A 19,272-nucleotide genomic window follows, 5' to 3' on the forward strand; every position below is an offset into this window, starting at 1 on the left:
ACCGGTTCGCTCTGATCCCCATTTACGCGTGCACCATCTGCTCACGTGATGATGTGTTGCTGTACTCAGTGCTACCGTCAGCCATCTTTGGTCGACACCCACCCAGTGCATTCGCTGCGGTGCACACAGGCAGTGAAATCAGAGCGAACCGGTGCTGAGCCGACCGGAGGAGGGCTGTGATTATTTAATACGGTGCTCTCCTGCATTTTAAATCCCCCCCCACCCCCCTCAGTCTGTGCGAAAGGGGATTACAAAAGGTTGAAGAGGAGGAGGAGGAGGAGGGGGTGTTGAGGAGAGGAGAGGACAGGGCAGCCTCTCTCAAGACAGCAGCGTATTTCACTCAGTTGTAACAAGGAGAGGAGGAGGATGCAGGCATAAAGAGGAGGAAGAGCAGCACCCTTTCTAGCACCTGCTGAGAGCCGCTGTGGGCCTTCCCCCGTCTTCTGGCCTTTTATCCTCTTTTTGTTTTGATGCTCTTTTCATCCCTCTTCTCTCCGACTTGTCATTTTCCTGGGAAGGGGGCTGGTGGCCTCCACTGGTTTGTGGAACAAAAAGCTACTTCGCCCTTTTCTCTTTCCCCCCTCGGCTGGTGTTGGTTTTTGCATCAGCTGAGTCATCATGTCTGATCTGATGCCTCAGAGCGAAACCCCCACCCCCACCACCGACAAGATCACCCAGGCCGCCCGGGAGACCATCTATCTCTGCAACTTCCGCGTGTCCGTCGACGGCGAGTGGCTCTGCCTCCGCGAGCTCAACGACATCTCCCTGACGCCCGACCCCGAGCCGGCCCATGAAGGTAATGTGACTGGTTAGCTCATTGGAGGTCTGAGTGCACAGTGAGCTCTCTTGTTTGGGCGTGGTGGCACACGGGGTCCACACAGGGTCCTCGGGGAGGGTCCTCGGACGCAACACGTTTTGGTGTGGTGACGACGTGTCTGTCTGAGCCGTTGTCCCGATGGATGTCGGGCGAGACGGTTTGATGTCTGAGAGTTGCACAGCAGGATGACGCTGCTTGTAAATAAGCCAGGGCCGCGCAGCAAAACAACCAGGAAGTGCTGCTTGTTCTGTCGTGAGGATTTACAACAATCATATAAAGCCTAATGTTTGGTGTCTGTTTACCTTAATCTGACTAAATGCAACACACAGGTTTGTACGTTGTGGATTTTCAGATGCAACTGAATCCAGATATTCAGATCTGTCCGTGAACACAAAGCTTGTTTTGAACAGATGCATTCTGCAGCATATATATTGTAGTTTATGATTTTAAATATGATGGGAAACATAATATCAGCTGTGCGGCGAGGCTTTTCCTCTTCCTCATCTCTTGCCACGCCTCTCTCTCTCACAGACGGTCTGACGCGCAGATCCACGGTTTTCATGAGTAACGCAGGCGGCCCAGACTTCAAATTCAACACTGCAGCAGCTCTACTGTACAGATATCTCAGAGCAGCTTTAACAGACAGTGACTGTTTATTATCAGGGATGCTGACTTGTATCTAATAATCTAGAACTAGAATGGTCATTCAATCCCAGCTGATATTGATATTTTTAATTTCTTTGCAATATTATCACATGTTAACCTGTTTAGCTCAAATGTAAGGAACATGTAACCTTTACTTTACACACGTGGTGCTTGCGCATTTCTCTGTGTAGCAGGTGATATTTGAATGCTTCCTTGTAGGAAGCCGACTATCTTAACTTGGTGGAGGAAGTGCTCAGATTTGTACTTCAGTAAAAGTAGAAATACTCTGTTACAAGTAAAAGTCCTGCATTTAAACATTTCCTTCAGTAAAAGTGCAAAATGTTAAGATCAAGATATAATATAAATACCAAAAGTAAAAGGAGCGCATTATGTAGACTTGCCCTTTTCAGAACAATGTATATTATTGGATTATAATTATTGTGTTCATCACTTTAATGTTGCTGCTGATAAAGGTTGAGCTCATTTTAATTACTTTATATATTGTTGGGTCTATATCTATCTATCTATCTATCTATCTATCTATCTATCTATCTATCTATCTATCTATCTATCTATCTAGTATTATATTCTGAGTCTGTAGTAACCAAAGGTGTAAAATACTTTAAAAATTGTATAAAAATACAATTTGAGTAAATGTAGGCTCCTTACGTTTTTCTCTTTACTCTGAATGAAACGTTCATCCGTCATGTTGTTGCATTCTGTCTACATAAAAACATAACTTTTCTTTGTTTCCAACAAAAGCTCATTTTGTCGTCTTGTGTTTCTATTTCAAAACGACTTCACTTTTCCTTCCTGGAGAACATTGGATCTCGTAGCACTGAAGGAAATACAGAACCATGTAAAATGTTTTCCCCCTCTGACGGCTCTCGATAACTTTATCTGCTGAGTCATTCCTGCTGTTAGTCCGCTCTGTGTCATTACTACGAGGACTATGGTGACCTCTTTCTCCATCTCTTTTAGATCCCAAGGATCCCATTGCGATCGAGAGGCTTAACTTGATGAACATGGCCAAACTGAGCATCAAGGGCCTGATCGAGTCCGCTCTCAACCTGGGACGCACACTGGACTCTGACTACGCACCTCTCCAGCAGTTCTTCGTGGTGATGGAGCACTGTCTGAAGCACGGGTTGAAAAGTACGTACTCGGCGCTCTGCGCGCTGTCACCCCTTCAAAGCTGCGTAAGTTGGCGGCTCTTACAAGCCTGTAAACCTTCGAGATCTCGACCGCTTTGATAACTGTACAAAAATGTTCGTACAGGACGTTTTTCAGTCCCAGAGTACTTATAAAACCCATAAATCTGTGTGGTTGTGATGCATATTTACTTACTAACATCGTCCCTCTCATTCAAACCAACAGAAGAGACGCACTTCTTTGAAAAGATTATTCCCGGGTAGTTTCCGTTGCTCTGTATGTTGCCCAGTGTGATGGTTCTGTAAACCCAAATGTCTCAACAAGCACCGTCTGTCAACCCTCAGCCAAGAAGACCTTCCTGGGGCAGAACAAGTCGTTCTGGGGGGCGCTGGAGCTGGTTGAGAAGTTGACGCCTGAAGCAGGAGAGATCACTGCCAGTGTCAAAGACCTGCCCGGCCTCAGGTCAGTCCGTTACGTCCATTCCCTAAAGAAACGCAGTCATAACTTCAGATTTAGTTGATATTATCAATGCCCTTTTCCAAAATGTGTGCACACAATGTGGCAACGGTTAACTCTGGCGGCCATGACAGATTTGAAGCGGTTGTTTTCTTTACTTTATTTGGTTCCAGAACTCCTCTGGGACGAGGTCGTGCCTGGTTGCGACTGGCTTTGATGCAGAAGAAACTCTCCGACTACATGAAGACCATCATCAACAGAAAGGACCTGCTCAGGTGTGTTGACTGCGTTGAGACCTATTGGCTCCTAGAATAATGCTGTAGAAGTGAGGCTCAGATCTTATCCATGATATTGTTTTTGTTTTATTTGTTTTTATGTCGATCGCCTCATGAAAGCAGTCTGCACGTACGTTGCCCCACCTTGACCAACCAGCGCCAAGGCCATATGTAGTTCTCTTAAGTCACATTCCATGCACCGTGTTTGGGAAAATTAAAGGGGAAAGTCACAACAAAGTAAAAAAGCGGTGGACAGTTTCCTTGTTTATGGTCAGAATTTAAGAAGCAGATGTTGAATTTTAGGCCCTATTATGGCTGACGCTTCAAATACACTGGGTCCTACATTTCCCATAATGCAACAGAATAGCATCTTTCATTAGACCCTATTCGTCAAAACTTTCTTGATTATATTTATTTTTCCCCAACAGTGACGGTAATCTGTTATTTGTACTTTTATTTGTGAAACTTGAATGTTGTTGTCGGCCGGGACTTCCTCGGAGAAGAGATTATAAATCTCAATCAGACTTTCCTGCAAAAATACAGGTTAGCTAAACTAGATGAAAGAATAACCTTCCGTCTCGTCTCTGCAGTGAGTTCTATGAGGCGAACGCGTTGATGATGGAGGAGGAGGGAGCCGTCATCGCCGGGCTGCTCGTTGGACTAAATGTCATCGACGCTAATCTGTGTATGAAGGGAGAGGACCTGGACTCTCAGGTAATCCTGCTGTCTATTTAACTTCTAACGACACCCGGAGCTGCAGCAACACAAGAACATGTTTCCCCCGCTGTCACAGGAAGGAAGGGAGAGAAGAAGAAATAATCAGACTTCTGGGTTTTGACACTTTGGGCCTCAAGCAGCAACTTTCTTTAAAATTTCTCTCATATTTAGAGAAAGAAATTAGAGTCGTGTGTTCATTGATTGCATTGGAAACGCCATATAAGGGCAGGTGTTGGGCTGTGTGCAAATATTCTAGCACATGCCCAAGAAGTGGAGAGATTTCACCAAAAAAAGTCTGTAAGAAGAAGAAGAAGATTTTCTTTTTCCAGAGTCAGTTTTGTTCATTCAGAAGCTGAACTCGGATCATCCAACAGGTTTTTATAGTCTGTATTGGGATCAATGGACCAACAGTATTGATATAACAATCCAATCATTATAAAACATGTGATAGCCTAAATTTGATTTTATGATATTAATATGTTTCTTATTCAAATATTTCTTTCTGTGTGAAAAACAGTGTTTTTTGTTGTTTTGTTTTAAAGTCTACAGTGCAGATGTAACAGACGGTAGTTTTTACCCTCGTCACTGTTCTTGAGGTAATTCCATCGACATAGACGGCCTTTCTAAATCTCTGCCTCAGCCTCTTATCAGTCTTCAGTTCGGGACTGAAGCCAGAGTAGCCGGGAGGACTGGCAGGTGGCCAGTTTGTCTCCCGCTCAGTAAACGATCATTACTCCAAGTACGAGGAAGCGAAAGCTCTCCACTTACCAACCTGTCGTTAATTAGCGGCTGCATGACTGCTAAAACATTTAAATGACCTGAATGCATCTTAACCAGGACAAAAGATTCATGTGTTAAAATACAAAAGGACGTAATGCATGAAAACACCGTGCGCATCTTAGGTTGTCTAAGTGCACACGTTAGTAAGGCTAGTCGTCGTGTTATTGTTTATTCTTTGTTACGTATGAACTGATGTGTGGTTTCATCGTCATTGATTTTCTGTTTCTTCCTGAATTACTTCTGCAGGTCGGCGTGATTGATTTTTCAATGTACCTCAAAGATGGTGGACACAGCAGTAAGAGTGCAGAGGGGTGAGCGCCGCTGTCTTTATTGGTTTAAAGCTTATTTGTTTGTTTTAAGAATGTATTTATTACACAAGAACAATTATAATCATAAGAAAACGCGTGTATGAGCTAAGAAACAAAAACAGATCAACAAACGTATTCAGGAAGTTACAGGAGAGTTTATATTGCAGGTAAATCACAGGTTAGTTGAGGTTAAAGATAATTAAAAATAACCGTTAGAAGAAGGACCCTCATCACTAGTTAACTGTAATAACACATTTGTTCTGGCAGCAAAATTAAGACTTTTCTTATTTATATTTATTATATTATTAATATTTATTGTTGTTTTTTTAAGGGAGAGATAATAAATATTGATAAAGAAACGGTAGTTGCATTAGAGCACTTAGTACAGCACTTATTAAATAATCTGTAATTCTTTGGGTTTAAAAAAAGTCTTTAGTTTAAGATACGAAGTCATAATATTAATAGTTTCTCATTATAAAGACTTAAAGGATCTTTTGTTTCATCACACTGGCGTTAATGAGCTCCCATAGCAATCAGAGATAAACCATCGTTAACTATTAGCTGTTAGACAACTTGTTTGAATTAAAAGCTAACTACATGTGTTAGTTGTTAGAACGCTGGGATGTCTTTCTTCCATCTACTTGTCGGTTCATTCCTCTTCCTCTCTCTCCTCTTCCTCAGTGACGGTCAGATCACAGCCATTCTCGACCAGAAGAATTACGTGGAGGAGCTGAACAGACATTTGAGGTGAGTCCGCGTGGCCCGTCTCTCTCCACCGCCTTCGTTTAGCTGCTTGTTGAGCTGCTGACTCATGGGATGTTTCTGTCTGCTTGCAGTGCTTCAGTGAACAACCTCCAGGCCAAGGTGGACGCTCTGGAGAAGTCCAACACGAAGCTCACAGAAGAGGTGAGAGTCGACTCGCGGCTGAACTTCCCGACACTGGCTGCTGGGTTTCTTTCTTGTTCACGGAAGGAAGTGTTGTCCTGACTTTTGTCTCCGCAGCTCGCTGTGGCAAATAACCGGATCATCACTTTACAAGAAGACGTGGAGCGAGTGAAGGAGGAGAGCTCGTATCAGCTGGAGTCCAGGAAGGTGAGCGCATCATCCATCTAACTGTTTGTAGGAAAGAATCCCCTTCATAAGCCAACATTTCACTGACTTTTATTAGAATTGTACCGGACGATATCTTATTAACACATTACTAAAATGTGTTACGTAAGTGTTTTTTTTTTAACACACGTGAGGAGTTTTGTCTCTTTTATAAACCACAAAAATCCAACATAGTTTATTGCAATTAGCATCCATTTATGAGTTATCCTATTCGTCGTGTTGTGATAGATATTCATGTTGAGATATTAGTTTCTGATCGCATCTTCACTCTTCTCAACACCAACTCGGGTCCGGCTTTACGGTTAAATACTTTAAAATAGTTCCCTGGGTTGTAAATGTGCGTTGCCGTTTTTTGTCGTTTACATGTTTCAGGCTACAAGAAGCGACTCGGCACCAGACGGACAAGTGCTGGGAGAAACACGCAAGCAGCTCAAAGAGGAAACTTTGCTTCGGTTGGTGAGTTTCAGGCTCTTTCAAATTCTCCTCTACTCTAAACCCTCTATGTTCTCAGAGTATCTATAGATGTCTTTTGCAATTTGTATGTGCAGAACCTATGGAGGTAGAAGTGTGTATGTGAAGTAGAAGACTCTCTGTGTGCAGGATGTGGAGAAGGAGCTGGAGGTGCAGATCGGGATGAAGCAGGAGATGGAGCTGTCCATGAAGATGCTGGAGAAAGACGTCTGCGAGAAGCAGGACGCTCTGGTGGAGCTCCGGCAGCAGCTGGAGGACCTCCGCGTCATCAACCAACAGCTCAACCACAAGTCACAGGTGAGGCGGATGTTTTCACCGCGTCAGTGCCGGCCGCCGTGCAGGATGCTGAGCGGCTTCACCGTGCAGAGCATCCACAGATGTCCTCAGTTACGTCTCTGGTTCTTAAGTGTGGAATCTGTGACTGAGTGGTGCGAAGCAGCCTTCGCTGCAGGGTCTCTCCTCAGAAATGTCGCTTCCTAACAAACACCTCTCCCTGTGTTTGGATGTCCAATGTGTCTTTTCCTGCACGTCAGCAAATTTGCATTATTATTGCATAAAATCTGGACTGATTTGTATAAAGACACTGGATAATTCTTGCAGAAAAGAGAAGCTATAGAAGTGTGCTGCTGTCACTCATCTGACAGTGTTATGGGAAGAAGCAGCGGTGCGACTTCACAACTCTGTTGTAGTTAAAGTGTGACAGAATCACCAAACTCTTCCAGTTTTATCGAGACATTTGAGAAGTTGTTTCCAGTGACGTGACGTTACTCGTCTCCCTCAGAGTGCCGACGCCGGCTCCAAACACAAGAGTGAAGCCATCTCCCGCCTGGAGGAGAAAATCAACCAGATGAGCGGGACCGTGAAGCAGATGGAGACCAGGTGAGCACAGTTTCCTCCACAGCCATGTTTGCTATTTTTGAATAATTATTTGGCGGAACCATTTGCCTACAAAAACATCTTATTGTCCTGTTTTGTCATTCTTCTCCCTCCACTCTCGCATTATTGTTTTCCTCATGGTCATTCTTTGTTTTGATGGCGTGCTCAGTGAGAAGCATGTGGTGAAGCAGGCCCGCAACCTCAACTCGGCAGCGGGGAAGCTGCTGCAGCTGCAGCAGTAGCGCTCACGAGTCTCAATGCAAACATACAACCCTGTCTAACATAGAAATAACCAAACTAGGATGTTATCTTTTCTGTACGATGCGCCTTTGTTGTTGAAAATAATAATTAAAAAAAAACCTCCTGCAGTGGCTCTCCAGCATCAGCTTCGAGCTTCTAGTGTGGACTGAATCCTTTTAGTGGCCCTCAATCCTTGTGTTCTCTGGCAGATCTGGTTTCTAAAAATACAGCATTAATGCTTTTTTATTTATTTTTTGGCAAAGGTAAGACGAGTAGATGGCGTCTGAGCGGTTTTTGATGGACACGTCCTGGAGGTTTGGGAGGTAGTGGACTTGATGTAATGTTATTCCAAAGAATAAGACCACTACCAGAGGCTGGGCTTGAGTAACTTCAACCAGCACAGACCGATGTTTAGTCCAATGTTGTCCAACATGTAGACGGCGGGACAGGAGCGAGATAAAGAGAGAAGGAAAGGAACTGTATGTGAACATACCCTTGGTGTAAACTGTAGTAATCATTAGGCTAATAAAACGATAAACAAACGGCAGACGGCTTCGTCTTCTTTGGGGAAAGTTTTCCTTGTTGGATTTCAGTCAGCTCTTCATTTTTTTTCTGTTTTTATTTTTGTTTTTGTTTGAGTTCCCACCATGTTTTCTTTTCTTTTCTTTTCCGTCACGTTTTCATTTTACCATAAGTTTATGTAACGCCCCCCCCTCCCCTGACCAGATGCAAACAGGCTGAGAGAGAGAGGGCTCTGGCTTTGGAGGCCAACCGGCTCTTCAAACAGGAGTTTGGGGACAAAATCGAGAGTCTGCAGGTGGAGGTGGAGCAGCTGAGGAGGCACAGGTAGAGTCTGGGTGAATGGTAAACATTATGCGTGAGGGTAATGTTTGTTTATGGTGATTATAAATCCTTCGTTTCATTTCATTTGTGGCATTAATTCTAGTTTTTCTGTTTGGTATATTTGTCTTCTTTATTTGTTTTATTCATTTATTTTCTTCGGCCAAAAGCACGATTATGATGAATGTGTGTTTTTAGTATAAACTTGTGTTGACTGCATTGTTTGTCTGGTTTCAGGTCTAATCTGGAGCTGGAGCTGAGGAAAGAGCGCGAGCGAAGGAGTGAGCACCACGACGCCGGACAGTCCAGAGCTCCTCGGAGGGAGAGGAGACTCCCGGAGAACATCCCAAAAGTAAAGCTGCGGCCACGAGGATGCAAAATGTAAAGAGGAGCTGAACTACTCTGTCCTGGTGTGTCATTAGTATGTGTGTGTTTTACTGACAGCGTGTCCCAGAATCCCCATCAGGCAGAAGAGAGAAGGAGAGCGACCAGTTGAACACAGGAGCAGAGGACAAAACAAGTCTGAGCTCCAGCCTGTAAGTAGCTTTCATTTAGAAACAATACAAATATATTTGAGTTGTTTTTATTTTATTCATTTATCCTCTTCTCCACCTTTTTAAGGTCCTCGAGGTCGCACCACGAGGACGAAGAGGTGAGATCTGAGTAAAGTAAAACAAAGTAAAATGTTTAATTATCTGAAGATGGATCTGTTTATGAGGAAAAACAACAACTTTCAAATCCCATAATGGCTGTAATCAACATGTCGTTATTGATTTACTTTCTGCAGGACGAGTCCTTCGTGGAGATCAGTCAGCCCTCCGTCTGCACGATGTGTGAACAGGACGACTCCCTCTTGAAGACAAAGGTACAGAGATGGAGCTTCTTGTCTCATTAAAAGTTTATAATACGGAGTGAACTATCAATCCGAAGACGCTCATAGCGGACCGGTCTTTACCTTAAAGGGTAACTTTGGTATTTTTCCTACTCTATTTTATTTTTATGACTAATGGGGACGACATCTTTTGAAATTGGTCCAATATTGAAGGAGAACGCTCCAGACAGACTCGGGGAAACTCCTCACGGTCACTTTATCATCCTCTAAAAGTGTTTGCTTTTGCCTCTGACCGGCTCAGATTGTTATAAGTGTCTGATAACTTTTTGGAAAGAAATAAAAATCTCTTCACTTTTGCGTCTGTTTCTCGTGTCTGACCAAGAGCCATCGGTGTTTTCACAGTTTGTTGTGTTTGAGTACAGAAAGAGTAGCTCAGTGCTGTTTAAAAGATTCCCAATGTCACGGCTCAATATTTAGCTGATTTTGACAATGTGGCCGAGGGTTTTATTTCTCTGCACGGTTCTTTTTGTAATGTTGTCAGACGCTAACAACAATCTGAGTCAGTGGCAACAACGAGCACTTTTAGTGTCACTTCGACAAATACCGAAGTTCTCCTTTAACAAGAACGTTTTTATAGGAATTGACAACCAGTGATCAGATTAAATGTAACTTTAAACAAACTGGATTTAGATACATCATACTCTTTTCAAATGAGGCTTTATTATCACATAATAAGGAGGAGCGCTCCTCCTCCATGATGGACGGTTGAATCCATTCTTATTATCCACACTAGCAGCTCTATCAACGTCGATGTCTGAAGATGAGACGTGGAAACAGGATAACAAGAAGTCAGACCGCTTTAAAGAAACAATATGGTTACTTTTTTAATCTTCAGTTGGATCAATGCAGCTGTTGCATAATTTAATGTCAAAATCAGAATAAATGTCAGATGGTTTATTGGTCCTTTTGGACGTTTTGCTCAAGGAAGTCCTGTGGCTGTGAGCTCTCTCTCCCTGTGCTTTATCTCTAGAAACAGTGTAAGAACTGCGGCGGCGTCTTCTGTGAGAGCTGCGTGTCCAACGAGCTGCCGCTGCCTTCCTCCATCCTCCCGGAGACCGTGTGCACCGCCTGCTTCTCTCTGTTACTGCAGCAGTACGCCTCGACGCCGACATGAAGCAGCGCTGCATTTCACCGCCAACCAGAGGCGTTCAGCTTGTAGAGCTGGCACTGCAAAAATGCACTTTGTGACTTTGTGACTCGAGGCGTTATGAAAGACCCGATGGAGTCCTGAACTTCTTTCAGTTACTTTAGGTTAGTGATGTAAAGACATTTGCCACTGAGAGCCGTCTGGATGCAGGTTTTCATGCGCTGGTGTCGCCATAATTCTTTCTTTCTGGCTGAAAATGTTTAGCTGCTTTCGTGAAAACCTGCATTTAAAAAGCTGTAAAAAAAACAACTGGAATCCTCTCATGCGTTTAAAAAAAGAGAAACTGACTTTCCACGATGTCCACTAAGTGGATTATTGATTAAAAGGGTCAACTGACATTATATATTTTAAATAATTTAGTTTTAAAAGATGAAAAAGGAAAAAAATGGACACCTGTGTTTCACTATAACGCAGCTATTAATCATATATAGATCCGTATATGTGATGAACTGTTTCACTCGGGTGAAGCATGAATTATCACTCTTTCTCAAAGTGGCCTCTGATGCTGACAAACATCAATTATCCCAAATACTCTCTGACCAAATATTATATCATACTATGATATTAAACATGTTAGCATTTTGTGGAAGACGTGTGCGGTCAGAAAGCATTTTATACTCTAAGTAAACAATGATAAATATACATTAGAGATGCACTCAGTGTCATGAGTTATGAAGATTGTAAAACTGTAAATGCAGAAGTTAAGAGCAGAAAAGTATTCAAGATAAATCACATTGTGATCCCAGACTGCTAGAGTTCATCTAGTCTTAGTCTCGGTCTTGTTGAGTTAGATTGAATCCACTCTCAATATGAAAGTGATCTAGATCTCTGCAAATGTCCCAAAATATCAGCCTGTTCCTTCAAGTTTACAAAGCGGAGTATTCTGGGTAAAATAATGTGGCTACTGTAGCTGTCACATCAGACTCGGACTAAATTCTAAACATTGAGATATTTAGATTCTAGTCTCATCATATTACGGCACTTTTAAATGCATGGCTCTCCGCCTGACTGGCTTGCAGTGGACGCTCCGTGCATCTTTATAACAGCTGATTTTATGTTGTGTTGATTCATATGAAGAATAGTTAGACGCTCAGTAAATCCAGCTTAGTCGTTCTTGTTGAAGCTAATTAACCCGCCAGATGGAAATGCTTCTTAGATCAACAATAAACTTTTATTAAATGTTACTGGTGTGTGACTCTGGATTATTTTAACATGTTTCACAGATAATCCTCAGCTCCTCTGAACTAAAAGGACTTTTTTATATTGTGAAGGATGTGATTTGTTTATTCTGTTAAACTTATTTTGCTCGTTAGAGAAAATACTCATAAGTGGATAGTTAAGTGTTTTAAAGATGCATCCCCTCTTTAATTAACCTTTCTATATTTCATAAAAACACACCACTCACTTTCAAAGCTAATTTTGTAGCATAACTTATTAGTTTATTGAATACTTCTTAAGAGAAAAGACAATTAAAACCTCTTCATTTTGAAGTGATTTGATTGGCCAACTCCAGCTGGTACAACATAAGTAAATAAATGGCTATATGCACGTTTGATTATGAGAAATAGAATTAACGACACATTCAACAGTTTTCCAAAACTGCTCTTTTGATTTACAGAATTAAATCCTCAGACTAATATGTGGAAATAATAAATAAATGTTCTGAGACATGTCATGACTCTGCTGTACCGCTCAGCTTCACATTATCTGATGATTTCTCTCTTCTAGGTGTCGAAACAAACAAGTAAACAGCATTTTGTTCCATATTTTAATGTTTGTCATCTTCACTACAATGACTCAGTGGAATGCTCTTTATTATAAGTTGTTTACGTCGATCTCGGACTGTAATGAACTCCCTCTTGTTGGATAGAGACAGTGAAGGCGATGAAGTTTGTCTTTTGACACCAGAATGTTTATTGTTCGATGTCCAAGTCAGGCTGGAAAATAAATACAATCGTCCTGCGTGTGTGTTCACCTAGAGGAGAAAATAGAACAGCAACAGTAAAACGGTAAATTCACATAAGTATATCAAAATTTCTTCTTTTTACAAAAGGGAAGCAGCACAGAGACTGCAGCGTGGTGTTCTTTGTTCCATAAAAAGCTGGAAATTCCCAGCTTGTAATTATATCTTCTGTGTTACATCTAAGAGGAAACCAGCTCAGTAAACCGAACAGTCTTTAAGAAATGTACAATTATGTCTCCTTTGAAACTTGCTTAAACATGTGAATAAGAAGTATAAAAATTGAGTATTTTTCCATCAAGATGTGAGAATTTTCAGCTTTCTCACCTCCTGTCAGATTCTGGGTCAGAGTTCAGGAATAACTCGATGTATCTTTCTCCTGAAGAAATCAGAGAAGGTTCATATGTTCAGTTTAAATCAACAGCACTCATTCAATCAAAGCCCCAAAAAATAATTTATACGCCGCTGTAAACCTACGTACATCCTGTCTCACGTCTCACCTACGTACATCCTGTCTCACCTACGTACATCCCGTCTCACGTCTCACCTACGTACATCCCGTCTCACGTCTCACCTACGTACATCCCGTCTCACCTACGTACATCCCGTCTCACGTCTCACCTACGTACATCCCGTCTCACCTACGTACATCCCGTCTCACCTACGTACATCCCGTCTCACCTACGTACATCCCGTCTCACCTACGTACATCCCGTCTCACCTATGTACATCCTGTCTCTGGACATGGCGGTCAAGGCGTCCTGGTGGCAACTGAAGTAAACTTCGGCCTCTCCGCTCGGCCTCCCTTCAGAACCGCATTCAATCAGGATCTTAGACACAGCTAGAGGAGAGAAGAACTGCAAGAGGAAAACAAACACATACCATATAAAAACCACGTGCAAAGTGACCTCTAATGCAACAAACGCAACCAGCCTCTCTTTATTTTTTACCTTAACAATGTCTTCTCCGGACGACTGGAAGGGAAGTCCTCTCATGTGGATGTAGTGGCGCAGCAGAGCCGAGCTCTGAGCGGATCCTGGTGGAGCACATGAGTCAGTTCACATCCAGGTCTACAACAAATTAATCAACTAATTTGTCTTTAAAATATCTCCCCACTTTAACACAGTCTACTAACCTAGTTGACCTTTCATTTGTATTTAAAACAACTTTCACTGAAAATAACTGATCACATGTTTCACTACGACACAATATTAAATTGTTTCTTTGGACAATGATACGATATTTGCTGACATCACAAAGTCTGCCACAGTACGATTTGGATTCAATTCAGCCCAATTGTTTCCATTTAACACCATCAGTGACATTTATACTATCGACTCACAACAAGCAACTAAAATATGATCTGACTATTGTATTCCTGAGCTCTGTAGGAAGTGGAGACGCAGACGAGCAATGGGAATTTCAAAATAAAGGCGCATCTTTAAGATGATGATATTGGACCATTGAATCGAATTACGGATCCAGATATAAGTATCACATTATGCACCACAGTACACAGTTGAACAACAGTGTTTGAGCTTCAAATTATTATATAAAAGCCAGATTTTCACCCTGGTTCTTTTTTCATTTTACATTTTTAACCCCTTGTCCTTTTGGGAGGGAGGAGCTAATAAGTCAATACAACCTCACCAGTTTTGTTCTGTGAGGCAAAGGCAGTCCTGTTTGCTGACTGAGGGCCGGCGTGAGGAGAAGCTGAACTCGTCTTCTTCATCCAGCTTGAATAAATCTGCTCCCTTCTGCTGGGAAACACCTCGATGTATCTGCAAATACAAGCAGCACAGATGCTCGTGAAGAGACAAATCAAAGACTTGTGTTCCTCAAGAGATGAGAGAAGCATTGGTACGGGCCTCAATGGGCACGTGAGCAGCGTCCCACCTGTTTCCGATAACATCTCTGTCTCTCTGCAGAGCTTTGTCAGCTGCTTCTTGGGAGGAAAACTGCACAAAGGCCTCTCCAGAGTTTCTTCCTTTGCGGTCCGTGACGATGGTGATCCCATTCTCCATGATGTCCAAACCTGAGACACACAAACAGATACTGAATCTTATTTTTATCATTAAACAAAGTCTTTAATCATGTATCCTCTCTTTTGGTAAAATATTTTTAAGGAACTCATCCATGTATATTAATTGAAATACTTTGGGGCGACCAAATAATCTCTCTCTTTGGTTATCAAAAACAAAGTCATTTCATTTTACAAGGAATAAAACCAAAAATTGCCACGGGGTACGACGAAGTTGGGAGAAGTTTACCCGAGAAAAACTGTCCGATGTCGTCCTCGGTGCAGGAGAAGGGGAGACCTCTGAGACGCACCACGCTGCTCTCAGCTGGAGCCTGGACGGCTTTCTTCAGGATGGTTTCCGCGTCGCTGTTCGTCACTTCATACACTGCAGAAACACACAGAGCATCTGTTTGTATATGTTGTTGTATTTACAGTGCAATATTTGGTGAACGATGGCTCTGTTCAAGTGTCACAGTAAGCCCCCAGGACCCTGAAACTGAAGCGGCTTAATAACCATTCATTTGATCATTTACACTTGTGATTTCCCTGCATCTGTATTTCGACCAGCTTGGAGAACAAAGACTCAAACCTTCCACGTATCGCGGGCCGAGGTACTGCCGGTGCTTCTCCAGAGCTTTGCTGACGTCCTCCTCGTGCTCCATCTCGATGAAGGCTTGTCCCGACGGCCTCCCCACCCGGTCCACGGTGAGATGGATCCCCTTCACCCCGTCACGTATCCTACACTCTGGAATACAGCAGCAATACGGAAGACAATATGTATTTTTCTACATAATCTTAATGTTTAACTGTTAACACACATCTAATTGTTTTTATGTTGGACAATCAGCACTGCAAACAACAATTTCGTAGTACAATAAACAGTAAAGATTTTAACTTAAGACTGACATTTTTGTCATTGATTTAGTTATTAAAGAGTGATGACAAAGATACAGTATATACTGCGGAAGGTTTTGATAGCTGGTAAATTATCTTTACTATCAAATATCACATAAACTTCAGTGAACAGAATAAAAACACAAACTTAAACTGTGAAAATACATCGAGCTAATAAAGTGCTTACACACTGATGCATCTGTCAGAAGCAAATATAACTGAAGGTGTGACGCTTCTCCCAAATCCAAACTCTCACCTGAGAAGAACTGCAGGAGGTCCTGAGCCGAGCAGGACCAGGGGAGACCCTTCACCTGCATGATGTACACCTCCTTCTTCTCTGGTTCTGGATCAGTCGGGTAGACCGGCAGCGGCGGGTAGTCGTCCTCACAAGGTGCTCCTGCCTGGAAGACGTAAATATAAATATGACAATACAGCCACAAAAGCAAGTGTTGTTAAAAGAACCACGGTAGCATTTTTTTAAGTGTTGATGTTTATGTTTTTCCAGGTATTGTACAGTCCAGTTCACAGCTAAGCTGTTTACCGTAGTGATCACTGAGTAATAGAAGTAATGCAGCACTGAATATTTGTTTAATATTTGTCTTTGGCAGTAATTCAACAGTGTTGTTCTACATTTCGTTGGTCCACTTTTACAAGCCTCAACATTAAAGCAATGTACACATCAATGCATCTCTAATTATAATCCAATATATATTTATCTGAATCGGTCCATTCTACATAATGACTACTTTACTTTTGAGTATATCGTGATGCTCATACTGTGTACTACTGTTGATAATCATCTCTGTACTAGTTTGTCAGTATTGCCAGAGGTGGAAGAAGTATTCAGATCGTTTAGTACTTTAGTATAAGTAGTGATGCATTATTGTTTACATCAGTTAAATGTTGCAGCTGGTACAAGTTGGACTATCTTAATAACTTGATGTACTGCTGAGTAGTTTCGATGTTGTATTACTAATCTGAATCTGCAAAGTAACTAAAGCTATCAGATGAATGTAGTAGAATTGAAATATCTTGACTATACTTTATAGTAAAATAAGAGTACAACACAGCATAAAATGTGAATAGTCAACAGTAATTATCAGTCACTAACCTTGGTACAGAAGCGGTACTGGCTACTTCTCACTGCGGACTGCAGCTGACAGACTGCCCGGGTTGTTGGTGTCCATGTCGGCTCCTGAGTGAACACGCACCTGCCCGAGAACACGCTGCTGCATCTTGTTTTAATACCTGTCTGTAAAGTTACTTGTCTGACTGCGACACACCGCTGCAGTAGAGACAACAGAGATTTACTGTTGCGCGACATGTTCGCCTAGCCTAGCAGGGTGTCAGGTCCGGTCTTTTAGCGTGAAATAAGGAGATAAAACAAGTCGTTTTAAGTCAGTTTCCCTCTTAATTTAGCTAGTTGGTTAAGCTACTGGCTTAGCATGGGGCTATAGGAAGCTAGACTGACTCACGTGGGTCAGTCAAGGGCAGAGCTCGAGAGTTCTAACGGAGCTAACGAGCTAACGACTAAACGCTTTGTACTTCCGGTTGACCTTTCACAACAAAAGCCGAAAAATCAAGATATCAAAAATATATTCACATTTTCATCACCTTGCAGAGCTCATAGTTTTGTATTAAGTATGTATGTATTTTATTAAGTATGTATGTCATAAACAACACACTTTTGTTTGTTTTACACTCTATGTAAAACAATTGTTAAATATATGTGACGTGTTTAGAAGACATTTAACCCCCCCACACACACACTTCTTATTTGAAAAATCTCTAATCTGCGACTTAATTATTATTCGTATTTTAATCATAGACCATATATAAGATATTTAAATTAGTAGGTCTTCAGGAAGTGGTATTGTCACTAACTAACTTGACATTTACTCATGCTTCTCAGGGCACATCCCAAGTCTCTTAATTGTCATTTCCTCGCTTGAACCGGAAGTTGTTCTGCTGCACCATATTGACAGCCGTCCCAAAGCTCTTATTTCTGCTTGGAGGAGCCAGGATCGAGGATCGAGGATCGAGGAGGGATCTCCAAGGAGACATGAGCGAGGACGCATGAGAACAGCCTTCCAGGAAGTGTTTTACCCTCATTGTTCATATGTTATGTGATTGGACGCTGCAGCTGATCGGACTGACTGACTGGAGTTTCAAACCACAGTGAAGACAGATCACAGATTAGATTTATGATTCACCATCTGGTTTAAATATATGTTGATTGTAGGTCTGAACAACAAAAGGACCACAATCAACTTTCTGAATTTAATAGAAAGATTTGTCTTTTCATGATCTGATATTTCCCTCAATAACTTTTATTATTGATACAATTAAAGTCAGAGAGAGCTTTTTACACCATTTATCATCATTTTCATTCAGTCATGTGAGGCTGATCATTCCTGAGTGTCGGGTTTGATGAGTTATTTCATTTAAATTTAACCTGAAACATAGAGCCAAATAAATTAATTCAGTGTTCAAGAGAAACCATAATCACATTCTGGGTTATTTAATAATGACGTCAATCTGAATTTCAAAATGTACGGACGGATATAATTCATAAATAAACGCATTCCATCGGTAGAAATCGGTCACAGAAAACAGTTTGTTAAAGAGGTAACAGGCTACAGAGAGAAACACCTCTACAGTTATGATTACTGTCTTTATTAGTTTTTAGTATTATTAGTTACTATTATTAAGTATAGTGATTATGTGTGCAGACACAAACTTATCAAAAGTCTCTCCAGCTGTTAAAGCCGACTGACAGCTGATCACAGCTGATCCGCCGTCATCAGAAACAGGCAACTGAAGAAAGTACGTCTCATATCTCTTAAAAAACATTTCCTTGTTTCCTCTCTCCTCACATTGTTTACTTGCGTCTCTCCATGCATCCCTGGTGGGAGGGACTAAGACGCAAGTGAGGGAAACGAGGATGCAATTAAGAGACTTGGGATGTACCCTCTGACTCACAAAGGCTCAAGCCTTCTAGCTGTCACACTGTTGACCTGTGGTGCAGAGCTCAAGTCCTGCCCCACATCGAAGTGAATGGTAAATGGACTGGACTTGTAAAGCGCTTTTCTAGTCTTCACGACCACTCAAAGCGCTTTCACACTTGTCATCATTCACACCCATTCATACGCTGATGGTAGGGGCCACATTTAAACTGTACAGCCCCACTCACTGTCCGTCGTGTATTACAGATGTGAAATGTCCTAAATATTCCATTTTATAACGTCGGGCAACAGCGATAGTCCATAAATAGTCTCCAACATTAACTAACACACATGTTTATGTTTACTGTTTGTCCATGCTGCTGTAGCTACAAGCTAACGCTACTAGCTAACATGCAAACGCTACAAGCTAGCAGCTTCGCCCGCATGGTGAGCTTAACGCATTTTAGCCGGTTGAAATTGGGTGAAAAATAGGCTTGGATGTTCAGACCCAATTTCAACCAGTTTTCAAGCAGAAATCAACGTTGAAATCCGGGTTGGTGCACACTGGGTATGTTCATTACTCCAAAACCGCCAGTGACCGAACTTACAGATGTAATGCCATTAGATGTAGCACCCTATCATTTAAAATGTGTTTTAAATGGTATTCAGACAACAGCAGGGTGGGACTGTGGTTCTGAACACTCTCTGATCAGCAAACAATGGTGGC

The 19,272-nt window shown here is 42.0% G+C and overlaps 2 protein-coding genes across 5 annotated transcripts in view; one reads left to right on the plus strand and one right to left on the minus strand.

Moving 5' to 3' along the window:
- The window catches only part of rufy3 (RUN and FYVE domain containing 3), a 14,558-nt gene extending 2,648 nt beyond the window's left edge, over positions 1–11,910 (plus strand). The window contains exons 1-18 of one of the 4 annotated variants that reach the window (XM_031870562.1): positions 60–796; positions 2,444–2,617; positions 2,959–3,076; positions 3,244–3,345; positions 3,936–4,059; positions 5,089–5,153; positions 5,832–5,897; positions 5,987–6,056; positions 6,153–6,242; positions 6,633–6,716; positions 6,861–7,028; positions 7,513–7,610; positions 8,574–8,693; positions 8,925–9,039; positions 9,132–9,223; positions 9,309–9,339; positions 9,475–9,552; positions 10,550–11,910. In XM_031870562.1, coding sequence (XP_031726422.1) covers positions 619–796; positions 2,444–2,617; positions 2,959–3,076; positions 3,244–3,345; positions 3,936–4,059; positions 5,089–5,153; positions 5,832–5,897; positions 5,987–6,056; positions 6,153–6,242; positions 6,633–6,716; positions 6,861–7,028; positions 7,513–7,610; positions 8,574–8,693; positions 8,925–9,039; positions 9,132–9,223; positions 9,309–9,339; positions 9,475–9,552; positions 10,550–10,693 — 1,917 coding nt within the window. In that variant the 5' untranslated portion in view covers positions 60–618 and the 3' untranslated portion in view covers positions 10,694–11,910. Of the gene's footprint in view, positions 1–59; positions 797–2,443; positions 2,618–2,958; positions 3,077–3,243; positions 3,346–3,935; positions 4,060–5,088; positions 5,154–5,831; positions 5,898–5,986; positions 6,057–6,152; positions 6,243–6,632; positions 6,717–6,860; positions 7,029–7,512; positions 7,611–7,776; positions 8,395–8,573; positions 8,694–8,924; positions 9,040–9,131; positions 9,224–9,308; positions 9,340–9,474; positions 9,553–10,549 lie in introns of those variants that run through there. The other 3 variants (XM_031870561.1, XM_031870564.1, XM_031870563.1) reach the window with 3 other exon arrangements.
- Positions 10,779–17,143, minus strand: grsf1 (G-rich RNA sequence binding factor 1). Its single transcript, XM_031870565.1, has 10 exons — positions 16,712–17,143; positions 15,857–16,001; positions 15,296–15,451; positions 14,957–15,091; positions 14,583–14,721; positions 14,337–14,467; positions 13,637–13,722; positions 13,408–13,543; positions 13,014–13,065; positions 10,779–12,701 (listed from the first exon to the last, which is right to left on the minus strand). The coding sequence occupies exons 1-10, from the start codon at positions 16,922–16,924 to the stop codon at positions 12,698–12,700; spliced, it is 1,197 nt and encodes a 398-aa protein (XP_031726425.1). The 5' UTR covers positions 16,925–17,143; the 3' UTR covers positions 10,779–12,697.
- Between the last annotated feature and the right edge of the window lie 2,129 nt (positions 17,144–19,272).

Source organism: Anarrhichthys ocellatus, unplaced genomic scaffold (genome assembly GCF_004355925.1).
Source record: "Anarrhichthys ocellatus isolate YVR2014 unplaced genomic scaffold, GSC_Weel_1.0 scaffold53, whole genome shotgun sequence".
In the NCBI taxonomy this organism is placed as follows: Eukaryota; Metazoa; Chordata; class Actinopteri; order Perciformes; family Anarhichadidae; genus Anarrhichthys; species Anarrhichthys ocellatus.

Coding starts and splice junctions, on each gene's coding strand:
- grsf1 (XM_031870565.1), bottom strand. CDS start 16,924: ATGTCGCGCAACAGTAAATCTCTGTTGTCTCTACTGCAGCGGTGTGTC. Junction 16,002..16,711: donor AGTACCGCTTCTGTACCAAG/GTTAGTGACTGA, acceptor TACGTCTTCCAG/GCAGGAGCACCTTGTGAGGA. Junction 15,452..15,856: donor CCTCCTGCAGTTCTTCTCAG/GTGAGAGTTTGG, acceptor GCTGTATTCCAG/AGTGTAGGATACGTGACGGG.